Raw genomic sequence first — 13,016 nt, 5'->3', positions numbered from 1 at the left:
CCCTACGAATACTCTCTTGCCGCCTCCTTCCTGTAGCCGCCGCCTCCAACAGTTTGATCTCCTACTTTCTATAGGAGTAATCAAGATTTGATCTTGATCTCAATCTTTTGGGGAAAAGATTGATTGGAACTGTATTCACAAACCATCCTGTTGATTCTTGCGAAGGGTCAAGTTCTTTTGGAAGAACACTGCTGACTCTGCTCCACCCTGCACTGCGCCATCTTCAATGGGAGCAGATTTTGGATCCTTCCTTGGGCGTGAATACCTCCATTGGGAGATATTGTTTCTCCGTATTAGGTATAATCCCTTCCTACTTCTTTTGGTTCAGATCTGGTCCAGTTTATGGTTCAAGAATGGTTCTTGAAAATATGATTTCTAAATAGGGAATGCGATTCCCAGTTGAAGGGAAAGAAAATTTTTGAAATTCGCCCCATTATTCCGCAATCTTTGGGCGTCCATGTTAAAACTACCCTTCAAAAGAAGGCATAGTTCATTGTCTTCTACCTTGAGACCGAACCAATTATCTTTAAAGAAAAAGAAAGAAAAAACATAAGATATGATAGAAAAAAAGAATAACTAAAAGTAAAGAAATAATTGAACAAGATTGTATTTCGGATCTAAACGTAGAAGAGAATGACTTCATTAGTGTAGAATCTCAAACACCTTAACCCAGTTCAATCTATAGTATCTTGTTTTCAAGGATAGTTTTGACAATTTCAATAAATAATTGACGGTCGATTAACTGCATTAAGTTAGGTATAGACCTGTTCATGGGCCGATCCGGGCCGGGTTTTTACTATTCATTAACAGAAATATGCTAGGCCCAAGCTCGAGCCCGGCCTGACCAACGGGCCTACAACTTGGGCCCGAGCCCGACCCTAATAAAAAGCCCGAAGCCTGAAAATCGACCTAATAAAAAAATTAGAAATTTTCCCTATTCAATAAACAATATAAATCAGAATTTATTTACATTAAAAATATATATAAATTCAAAATTTATTTATATTAAAAATATATATATAAAGAAGGGAAAGAGGATGCGGAGAAGAAGAATTTGGTTGGAAAAAGAAGGGAAAAATGTGAAAAAAAGAGGGGTATTCAACTAGGTTTTCTAGGTTTATTTATAGATCGGGCCGGGCTATTTTAGAAAATCCCGAGCCTGGCTCGAATTTATTGCAGGCCGGGCTTTTTGGCCCGAGGTTAAACCTGCAAGCCTATATACCTGTTCAAGCCCGTCTGAGGACCGGGCCGGCCCGTCGGGCCACCCGGCCCATGAACAGGTCTAGTTGGGTACTCCACTGACATGTATGAAAGTTCCGGTACTAAATAGACACTACCCTCAAAAGTTTAGGTTAAAGTCTGCAAAGCATATAGCATTTGTTGGGTCATATGCATCTGCGATGAGCGAAAAGGAAGAAGAGAACGGAGTGACGGAAGAGGCGACTCAAATGGCCGTGGAATCTGAAGAAGTCCAACAGCAACAACATCAAGAGAGTGAGATGGTCAAGAAACCAGATAAGATGAATATCTCCTTAAGCATTTGGCCTCCAACCCAGCGCACCCGAGAAGCTATCATCAGCCGCTTGGTAGAAACCCTATCTGCCCCTTCTATGCTCTCCAAGCGCTACGGCTGTGTACCCTCTGAGGAAGCCGCTTCCATTGCTCGTTCCATTGAAGAAGATGCCTTCTCCACCGCCGTGGCCGCCCATTCCTCCACCCCTAAAACTGCCGATGACGATGGGGTTGAGATTCTTCAGGTATACTCCAAAGACATCAGCAAGAGAATGCTCGAAGCCGTGAAATGCAGAGCCACCGCTGCTTCTCCCAACGAAAACCCTTCGCAGGGTCCGGCCGCTACCCTCGCAACCAGTGAGGAAATTTCACCTGCCAAAATCGAATCTTCGTAAATCTTATTGGTTCTTTTATGTGTTAGGCTTTATTGATATTGGAGTCATGGTATTGAACTGATGTTATGTTGAGATCTCTTTGTATAAGTAATGGATCTCTTTGGCTTTTTATATTTTACTACAGTTAATAGATTGTGTGGACCTTTTAGTTCAGGGATGAATATAAATAAGGAGATAATGGTTTGGGAAACATATAAAAGAAAAGATCGGTGGCTGTGAATAATTCAAGTGCTTAATTCAGCTATTTTGGTCCCTGTTTTGCTTAATGTAGAACATGGATCTAAACATTAACGGTTTTTTTCCTTAATTTAAGATTTAATTCCACTTTTTGGGGGTAATTAGGAGTCAATATATCGTTATAGAATGAAGAGTTGTCTCTTTTGATTCAAGAGTAACAGAGACTGATAAAATAAGGAGTTAGGAAAGATGATAGATGTAGGGGAAAATAAGAAAGAGTAGAAAATTTGAGAATGGGAGGGGGAGTATTGAAGATGAATTGGTAGAAAATCAGAAGGGGACGCAAGAAGAAAACTTGGTGGAGGAAGGAAGGGAAGGAGTTGGTGGGGAAGGAGAAGGGAAAGGAATTAATGGGGGAAAGGAAAGAAAGAGGAGAAGTGGTTAATAAGGAGGTAGAAGTGAGCAAAGATAGTGAAAATACCCAAGTTTATAAAAGAAAGAAAATACATAGAACAAAACCTCTTACAGATATGGAAGAAGAAGAAGGAGAAGAAGCTTTGGATGGAAATTCCCAAGAAGAGGAGGTGTTCGTAGATGAAACACACACTGTACAGGGAGTGATAGAATTAGAAGAGGTGATTATTAAGGAGGTAGAAGTGAGCAAAACTTTGGGATTTTTTGTCCTTGGGGTTGAGGATTTTGCAAGAAGAGCATTTAGAGAACTTGAAGAAAATGGAGTCAATTTGAGATGAAAAGTGATTGAGGAAGGAGAGGTGGAAACTGGGAAAGACTTGATGAGAAATGTGGTTTGGAAAGGTGAGTTGGGTTTGAGTTGATGGTAAGAGTTTGGTATTGGGAATTTAGGTGAAGATATGAGGTTTCTATTGTAAGGAATAGTTTTTCTAAAGCTTTGGTTGGGGTAGAATGTTGTGTCCAAAGGTTCTTGCCTTTCTGAGAAGTGAAGTTGGTTTTGTGGGGGTTGATTTTTTCTTTTTTGTGGGTTATATCTTATCTCCATTGATGTACTCTATTCTCTCATCTTTTTGTTAATAATTTTTTATTTATCTAAAAAGTTAGAAAGTAACAATGAGGAGAATAAAGTCTTTTTTTCCTTTTTTGTATTCTGAAGTTCTTTTCTTTTTTATTTTGGATTGAGATTTTGGTGAAGATTATGTAGTTTAAAACCAAAGTTTAAAATGTCTTGAGCATGCTTATTTATTTACATAGTTATTTTACCTCTTTCCTATGGAGTAGAATCCAAAAGTTTAGGTATGCATGATTTCTTGGCGCATCAACCTCTAGAAATAGAAAGCACATGGATATTCAGTGGATGATATACAAAGGGGCTGGTCAGCAGTGGCAAACTCTTCAACTAGACAACCTGTCACGCAGCCCTCTTTTTTTTTTTTTTTTGATAAATCTGTCATGCAGCCCTCTTGGACACCAATAACACAACAAAGGGTAAAATTAAATTTTGATGGAAGCTCCATGGGTAATCCAGGACCCTCGGGAGCTGGGGGAGTCTTTAGGGATGGGGAGGGCAGAATGGTGGCACTATACTCTGGTCCCATAGGAGTGGGAGACTCTTTGAGAGCTGAAATTTTGGCTCTCCTACAAGGCCTGAGATTTGCTAAGCAATGGGAATTTCAGAACTTGGAGGTGGAAGGAGACTCTAAATTGTTAATAGGGTGGCTGTAAACAAAGAAATTAGGTGTATGGAAGTTTAGATAGAAAATAAGGGAAATAATCTGCTTGGCAAGGGAAGTTGGAGGAACATTCAAATGGGTAAGGAGATCAGCAAACTCTGTGGCAGATAGTTTGGCAAAACAGGGGACTTTCAAGGAAAACTTATTTTCGGCTGTACTGTAATCCTTGATGCTATTTTGGGGTCAACACTCTTTGTCTGAGTGGTTGATAGTGTAAGATGTTTATTTAATATCCTTAATGAAAGTTACCGTTTCCAATAAAAAAAATGAAATAAGTTTTGATATACTTATTTTTGTGGGAGCCTGAAGAGGAAAAGAGGGATCATAGGGTTAGATGGGAAGTGATAAGTAAAAGCAAGGATTCAGGGGGCCTAGGAATTGGGAAAATTCAAAAGTGAAATATGGCTTTGTTGGGAAAATGGTTGTGGAGATTCCCGGTCGATCAAGAAAAACTGTGGACAAAGGTGATTAAGAGCATACATGGGCTGATGGCCGATGGCTGTGACACTGAAATTTTGGCCTGAGCAATTACTGCGACTCCTTGGAAAGCTATCCATGCCATCCTTGTTTTCTACCATTTCTCAGGTATACTTGTGCTCTAGAAATTCGGTGAGATTTGGGGAACATGTTTGGGTGGGGGAGGTATCACTTAAAGACCAATTCCCTTCCTTATTCTCCCTTTCTACGAACAAAAATAAGCTTGCCTTTTACCTTTATTTCCTTCATTGGTCAAGGGCCTGAGCTTAATTGGGATTTGGGGTTTAGACGAGGTCATAGAGAGTCAAAGATGGAAATGGTGTGGTCTTTGGTTTAGATACTTCAGAAGGTTTTCTTGGACCCTTCTAGGGTGGATTCTCGGATTTGGACCCTTACCTCTTTGGGCTCCTTCACTTGTGCCTCTTTTTTCAATATCCTAACACAACCTACTTCTACTCCTACCAATCACTTTCCATATAAAGAAGTGTGGGGGAGACCGGTCCTTCCTAAGGTTGGAGCACTGTGCTGAGAAATAGCTCTGGAAAGAATTAATACTTGTGATCAAATTCAAAGAAAGAAGCCTTTTTGGTACTTTTTCCCGCAATGGTGTACCATTTGTAAAGCCAATGGTGCGTCTTGCTTTCACTTACTAATATCCTGCCCCTTTGCTTCTTCTACGTGGGAGTGGTTTCTCTCTTTATTTGGTTGTAGGTGGACTCCACCTGCAAGGCTGCAAGACTTAAAGCCTCTTCTTCCATTCAGTTGGTAGCCGGATCAAAAAAAGGGGAAGAATCATGCGGAGGTGCACCAAGGCAGTGGTTTGTTGGATAATTTGGGAGGAAAGTAACCAAAGAATATTTGCCGAAAAAGAAAGAAGCAAAAATACAATTATAGAAGTGATTACTTTGAGGGTGGCACAGTGGGTAAAGACAGTGAGTTTATTTGATGATATTCCTATAGAGACCATTGTGAACAACTGGCAGGAAATGGCAGCCTTAGCTCCAAGCAGAATCATTGTTCATCCTTCACGGCATCCCCCAGTGGAGGGCTTTATCAAGCTCAACTTTGATGGGAGCAGTGAAGGAAATCCAGGGCCATCAGGGGTTGTGGTGTTTTCAGATTGGAGACAGGGTCAGTAATAGCTCTTTTTTCAGGTCCAATTGGGTTTGGAGATTCTTTGAGAGCATAAACTCTGGCTTTGTTAGAAGGGGTGAAAAGGGCTAAGGAGCTAAATATAAACAGGTTGATCATTGAAAGGGATTCACAAGTAGTAATTGGCTGGATAGAGAAGGCAAATGATGGGTTATGGACATCCATTAATGAACAAAAGGCAATATGAGTGGTTAACACAAGGAATGGGAGTGTGTCTCCAGTTGGCCAAACAGGGGGTGGGAAGAAGCCAATAGTTTTGGGCTACATTGTAATTTTCTTTTGGAGGAGAGTTAAGAGAATTTACCTCTCCCACCATTGTATTTAACTGTTTTATTGATTTATTAACGAGAATCCTCTGTTACTGATAAAAAAAATACTTCTTTTCATTCTGTTATTTATAATAACACATTGTCTAAGAGGTCTAGATGCCAACATTTTTTGCTGATTTCAGCTTGAGCAGCATCAGCATGTTGCAAGGAAATTCGTTACAAGTATCGACATGGATAGACCCCTTTGGTTTGGGTATCATATTTGGGTTTCAGCATAATGGTATTGAAAATATTATCCCTGTGAATTGGCATGGAATTTAGAACTAGTCCTCAGAAATCCAAACTAGATCCAATAGATGATTATTGAATAGATATTTTAGGAGCTAAGGTTAACTCTTGGGCATCAAAAGAGGTGGGAATGCTTACTGGAGTACCTTATTTTAAGCGCCTTCAGGGTTTCAAATCTAAGTGGAAACCGACTAATTTGGGATAGATTTTTTCTTTACAAGGTCTTAGTTATGCTGAGATAACCTGCATGGTAGTTCTCTTGTTGCAAATTATTGTGTTGATTTTGCTGAAGGGCAATATTGGCTTAATTCCTGGCATGTAGAGTTGACTTAGCTTATCAATTTGTGTGCACCCTCTTGATGGACAAGTCCTTGTGGAGTGAAACAAATATGTTTTACAACATTTCTCAAAAGAATGTTTTACAACAATTTGTCTTTATTATTTGGATGGTGTGCCAAAGAATATGGTAGCTAAGATGCATTTACATTTTTTTTATAAGTAATAAAATACATTTGTGTCGCCCTTATGGTTACACTATATAATGCCTTCATATTGCATTCACCAAATTCTGGTTTAATCAAGAAATCTCTTAAGCAAGGTGGGAATTCTTTGCCTAAGGTTTTTTCCTCAATGAGAATGTTGGCCAGGACATTCAAATAGCATCATAGCACTTGACTATGGAACTGTCAACTATGGTTCAGAAGTTCTCGTTGAACTACAGTTCATTTGCTGCATATAGCATCACACCCATGTGAGGAAGTAATCTCATAAGCAAAAAGGGGTTGTTATGGATGTATCTGAGACATGCCTTTTATTTGATTTCACAATTTCAGTTGTTATTAAGAGTTGAAATATAGACATTTGAGTGAAGATCAAATTCCTTTGAATCTCCTTAATGTTGCAAAATTTACTGAATGATTATGCTCTTTGTTGGTATGATAGAAGAAGAGAATTTTTGCCAGTAATAGTTAGACAAATTTTTCAGTGATAAACATTACATTGAATGCTTTGTTGACTCTTGACTTCAAGAAATAACTAACTGAATAAATGTTAATCAACAAAATAATACTCTTGAAAAAATAAATGTTAATCAACGAGGTACTCTTTTTATTTTTAATGAATTTATTCTTTACTCTTTCTAAAAAAGGACAACCAGGAACATTTTCATGAGAGGATGAATGGACAAATTTGATTAATGAAAAGAAAATTGTACACCAGAGGAAATTCGAGGTGAGAAGAAAGAATAAATTTGAGTTTATGACAAGGACAGGAAGTTCTTGAAAGGCACGGCTGAACCATCAAAAAAAAAATAGTGCTTCTTTCATCTTTAAGTGATTTTGTATTAGATTATGCATGCTTTTTTAGCTTGAACGACATATGGTTTTCTTTGAAGGGTGGGATAAGGCCTAAGGGTCCCTACCAATCTCATGTTTTGCATATTTAGTAGGCTTTGATTATGAGTTGTTGCCAATGGTCCATCATGATTATCCCTAATGCATTTGACCTTTTATATGAGTTCTTGGGTTCAGTTGATTTGAAGAAGAGCATTCCTGGCTGAGTATATTTTGCGGTTTGCATTCATCATGATCAATATTACTTTATATTTGGCTTATTCGTTTTGTTGCAACTGGGTGCCTGGTAGCTCATTTCAATTACACACCTTGTATTTGACCCTTCAAAAGGTACATTTCATGAATCATTTGCTCATTGTGTGTGTGGCTACAAAAGTTTGCTGTTATGAGTGAATAAAGTTTCCTCATAGGGTACTTCAATTTAGGGTAGCACATTTATGTTTCTTAAAGTTCAAGAGGCATACACCAGAGTTCTTCCCAAGGGTTGGGACAAGAAAATCTTCCACCTTGTGTACATTCTTAAGATAGCTTAATAAGAAACTTGTTTCTTGTTATTCCATCATCTGACTATATTGTGTCACTGTATCTATTCTATTATGGGTTTTCCTGGGTTTTTAATCTTCTGATGGCATTATATCCTTGCACTGGTCAACATGAGTTTGAGATAACTGGGAAACACCATCTGATGACCACCAAAACCTGGGCTACAAGTGATGGACCTACTTCTAAATTCTGAAAACTTGTTTCTTGTTTCTTCCACCTTGTGCACATTCTTAAGATAGCTTAATAAGAAACTTGTTTCTTGTTATTCCATCATCTGGCTATATTGTGTCACTGTATCTATTCTACTATGGGTTTTCCTGGGTTTTTAATCTTCTGATGGCATTATCTCCTTGCACTGGTCAACATGAGTTTGAGATAACTGGGAAACACCATCTGATAACCCCCAAAACCTGGGCTACAAGTGATGGACCTACTTCTAAATTCTGAAAACACTTTTAGCATTTCAATGCTAACCTTGAGTAATCAAGAATTGGAAATCGGCTCCCCAAAAAAGTTACATAACCTAAACAATAACAAAAAAAAATGTCATTAGAGGATTTGTTATAACTTTGCTTTCATTCTTCAAGGTTTATTTTCCTTTTATCATCCTGGGCCTGAGCGGTTGGGTCCCTTGCTTTCATTGACAGATTTGTGCACCCATCTGAAAGCTTTCAGCCACAATCTGGGTACCCATCAAAAAGAGCTATTTTAGTCGAGAAAGCAAGGCTGTGGCCTCGTAATATGATGCCTAGGGAGCATGGACCTTAGTCAAGAACCACGGAATCACATTGTCGCAAACACTTTTGACTAATAATGCATTATAGCCTGGTGTGGAGGTAATCTTCTATCCTTGACATCCTACCTTAGGGAGCTTCCTTCCCCAACTGGGCCTTAGTAACTCAAAGGTATAGTGCTCAATTAATCTTTAGAGAGACCACTCACCTCTGAAGGGCCTCAATTACCACGGAAGCAACAATCTACACTTAGTTTTTATCTTTGTTTTCTAGGTGGTTGTTTCATTTTGCATCCCCTATCTTCTTTAGGAGATCGATGATTCAAAAGTTGTTTCGTTACCCTGGTGAAAATGTTCACAAGTGTACTATTGATGCTGACTCTGGCTTAAAAATATTGGAAAGAAGCATCTATCTTTTTGGCAACACTTGTCTCTTACTGTCTTTGACCAGATTACTTTCTTGGTATTATGTGGTAGGAAGTGAATTCATAGGTTGTTGGTATGTGGTCAAATATCCGAGTCATGCGATCACAAAATACTTCAAATTGCATTATGTGTTTTTGGCTGGTAGAATCAGTTGAGACTTGGAAGAAAATAGGCAGTGGAAATACAGATATTGCTTTTAGGTTCATATACAGATGTATGATGCTACCCGCCTTTCCTGGTTGATAGATTGGCAAAGGGTAAGGGTGGCCACAAGACAAGCTTTTCACAAGCTATTCAAGTTTGGCTCAGTTTAAACTGAGCTTCAAGTCGAGCTCGAGCCTGATATATAGGCTTTGTTTGCTAATCGAGTCGAGCTTGAGCCCAATGAAACTCGGCTTGTGAGGCTTGCAAGCCTAATCAAGCCTAGTATAATAAATAAATAAATTTTTATTATATACATATACATATTACTATATATAATAAATAATTTTTATAATCCTTGTTTTTTCGTATGTAAAATAAAAACATTTTTTATATGTATAATTTTTATTTTTTAGAAAAAAAAATTGTCTTACAGTTGAGCTGTGTTTGAACTTGTGAGCCTTGAACCAAGTCGAGCTCAAGTTTTTAGCTCGAATCGAGATTGAACCTAACACAATTTCAGCAAGCCGAGTTCAAATAGCCAAGTATTCGGCTAGGTTCAACTCAAATCCACCCTGGAGTTTCTCTTTCACATGACATCTGGTGGGTGTCATTTGTCGTGCCATCTCTTCCACGTCAACCTATGTAGGCTTGCCCATCCAGAAATGGTTGGAAAGCTTGGGACTTGTGGTCATGGTATTTACTTAATATGCTCTCCATATTAAATTTTGATCCAAGCTGCATTTCTGACTTAGGGCTGGAACCAGGATAGGGAAAGTCGATTCCTTGGGAAGATAAATTTTTTCAAAGAAAGAATAGAACAGATGACATTTGAGAAACTTATGAGTTGCCTGAGTCGTATGTTTTAGATGGTGTTAACATCCAAGACGAAAAGGTTGCCCTCCACATTTAATCTGGAGAAGAAAATGATACAGGAAGTGTAGAAGTCATATGGAGACAGATGTTGATTATTGGTGGTTTCTTGGGGAGAGTTGATGGCATAATTTGTGGTGGTTCTAGAGCCTAGAGGGAGTATGCGTTCTGAGTTACCTGTTTTGTTAACCCTCTCCCCCACCCCCCACACTCATACGCACATAAAAGAAAGGAAAGAAAGAAAGAAAAAGCGAAAGATGTTTCTCTGTTCAATTATCATCTAAGCCGATAAACCCTGATCCGACTATATTTCGGGGTCGGAGACATGAATCCTGTTTCTTTATATTCATTATATGGTGCTAATATTATTCCATTCATGTTTCAACCCCGTGTCAGTATTTGGTGGGTTGAGGTGGATTCAAAACATTGCGCGGACAGAGTGGTATGGAAAGCAACCGTAGTAACAAGTGTTAGTGGCAGATTAAGCGTTGAGGATCAGTCATCAGATTGGGCCAGAGTTTGATAGCTTTTTGGGTATGAGATTATCAGATCCTTCTGAGCTATTAAGCTCTTTTCTACGCGAGTTTTGTTAAGAGTAAGAGCTGATTTCTGATTAAGAAGTCAACTGGGTGTTTTTTGAGAAAATAGTGTTGTATTGGTATACCGTTTTCTGAGAAGATTTTTTTTTCTTTTTGTATGGAACTGTTGCTGATTGCTGCCACATGGGCATTTTTCAACGAGTCCGGATCTCCTGCACATCGATCCTACAAATCTTCCTGCCATATCAGCATCGCAACATGGATGAATCTTGCATGCGCAAGTGAGATTAACAGACGTTTCATTCTAAGTTTAATATATTAAAATTTACATTTAATTTTAAATCAAATAATAGGGGATAAAGGTTTAAAGGATTTCTTCTTGATACTAGATAAATAGATAATTTGAATGCCATTAGTGGGAAAGAGCGGCTAAATTACTGGAAATATTATTGTAAGGCTTCGACTTTTGACTGGGGATCTCTCTAATTTTTTTTTTTTTTTATTTGGCCCCCTTTATTCATGTTCAGGATGTCAAAATTGGATTTGATACTCCACAGTTTCATCATTTTGACATCCTGGGAGTTTCAGTAAGTATAAACCGCTTATTGTAACTTTTTCACTTCACTGTCGATTAAGTAGCAGATGTAGGTTTTCTTCTTGTTTATTTATTTTTGGTCCAGACCACATGCCATAAATTTAATTGGAACTTCAAAGGATGCGCGAGAACCTTACCAAATAAAACACTATTTACCCTTTCTTTTTTACCGTGTAGTTGATAAATTTTCTTTTCCATTTGATAAACGATTCCATCAAACTGAAACTTCAAAAGAAAATAATATTCCATCAAATTATATGATATATTTATTAAAAACAATAAAGAACGCGTAGATTATAGAGCCGTGCAAGTTGGTGGAATTGTGGGTTGGTGCATGAAGCATTTGATTTATTCTCTCGTTTTGTTCTTATCCCTATATCTTCCATGGGAGATTGAGCACAGTGTACAGGGATAAATTAGTCAATTACAATTGCTTATCAAATTAAAATAAAATAATCTATTACACTCTTCTTTGTCTTCCCAATAGGTCTCAACCATCTACCAAACTTTCGCTCCGACTGGGCTTGGAAGAGATGAAGGTTACCTGGTAATAGGAAGTAAGTCAGAGGTACAGGAATAATTTAGGATGTGAAAGCAAAACCTGCATGCGGCTTTCATATCTGGTCTAGTCTAGATTAAAAAGAAAAGAAAAAAAAAAAATCGGAGGACGTAGATTAATTACCTCTCGTTGGTGCTCTTCTTCAAAGCTTGGGACCCAGTCGTTCGTTGCAGGGTTGCTTCTGAACCTCGTCATCGGCTTTCTTGTTCCCCCATCATGGCTTCTTTGCATGCCAAGACCATATCCATCTCCACCTTCTCCCATCATCTTTATAAACCCACTTCCTATCTGCACTCTCCCAGAAGAAAACCAACTCGTAACAGATCAGAGAATCGGTAAAACAAATATGGAATGAACTGATTGATGCTTACCGTGTGGTGCTGTTTGTCGATAGAATTAAACTCCTTGTAGTATTGGGTCTCCACAAACTCCTCTTGTACTATAGAATCTCCCTCCTCTACAGAGATGGGCAGGGATTGTGACTGAAGATAAAGAAACTTGTGGAGTTCAGGGATGTTATCCCCCTCAAAGGTGGAGATCTGGTCAGACTCGGTGGTGGTAATCGTGGTAATATCGGTTTCGCTTCGGTTGGGTTTCATGGGCCGCTTGGGTGTTATGGAATCGAAGTGAGCCCTGATCTCCTCGGCGATCCTCAGCTGTTCATCAGCGTCTAACACCTCGTCGCTACGGCTAGGTTTCTTCACCACCCAGTGTCCGCCCATTGGTTTTGAGTTTTGAGTTTTGATCGATCGGTCGCTCTGCCGGGTCTGTCACCAATGACTAAACTCACCAAGCCAATGTCGAAATAAAGTGGTTGAAGTCCCTGGATGGCTGCAATATTTATAATTAATCCATGATCCAACGAAAACGAGAGGAGGAAACCAGAAACTCTCAGAAAGAGACGTAACAATTTTGCGTTGAAAATCAATGGGCCACTTTGAACGCATTTGTATAATTTCCCTTGATTGCTCATTGTTGTAGGCTTAGCTTGCATAAGTGCATAACCCAACTGCTAAAGTCCTAAAACTGAGCAGACCGGAATAGCTGAAAAATAACCCAAAGCAGTTCGCTTTGAACCACCAACAGAATGTGTAATAAATCAGGTTGAACCGGCTGAACTATGTAGAGTTTTGGACCAACAGATCAACTGGTCAATCCGATCATTGGTTGGTCAACTCACCTCAGTAAAAGACCCATTCTGGCCTCTACAAATGGTATGAATGTTTTTTCGTGCGGCTTGACGGGGGGTTATCCTTTACAGCGGTATAGCCTATAGGGA

General features: G+C 38.9%; 2 protein-coding genes across 2 annotated transcripts; one reads left to right on the top strand and one right to left on the bottom strand.

The window, feature by feature from the left end:
* Positions 1-1,324: 1,324 nt before the first annotated feature.
* Positions 1,325-2,111, top strand: LOC148877302 (WPP domain-containing protein 1-like). Its single transcript, XM_088984580.1, has one exon. It carries the CDS (start codon positions 1,401-1,403, stop codon positions 1,905-1,907), a length of 507 nt encoding a protein of 168 aa, XP_088840706.1. The 5' UTR covers positions 1,325-1,400; the 3' UTR covers positions 1,908-2,111.
* Positions 2,112-11,505: 9,394 nt separating this feature from the next.
* LOC148877301 (uncharacterized) lies at positions 11,506-12,704 on the bottom strand. Its single transcript, XM_088984564.1, has 3 exons — positions 12,109-12,704; positions 11,861-12,025; positions 11,506-11,722 (listed from the first exon to the last, which is right to left on the bottom strand). The coding sequence occupies exons 1-3, from the start codon at positions 12,457-12,459 to the stop codon at positions 11,669-11,671; spliced, it is 570 nt and encodes a 189-aa protein (XP_088840690.1). The 5' UTR covers positions 12,460-12,704; the 3' UTR covers positions 11,506-11,668.
* Positions 12,705-13,016: the final 312 nt, after the last annotated feature.

Source organism: Nelumbo lutea, chromosome 1 (assembly GCF_056320005.1).
Source record: "Nelumbo lutea isolate HS-2025 chromosome 1, American lotus-T2T, whole genome shotgun sequence".
NCBI classification, from domain to species: domain Eukaryota; kingdom Viridiplantae; phylum Streptophyta; class Magnoliopsida; order Proteales; family Nelumbonaceae; genus Nelumbo; species Nelumbo lutea.
This window is presented reverse-complemented; position numbering and strand designations above follow the sequence as displayed.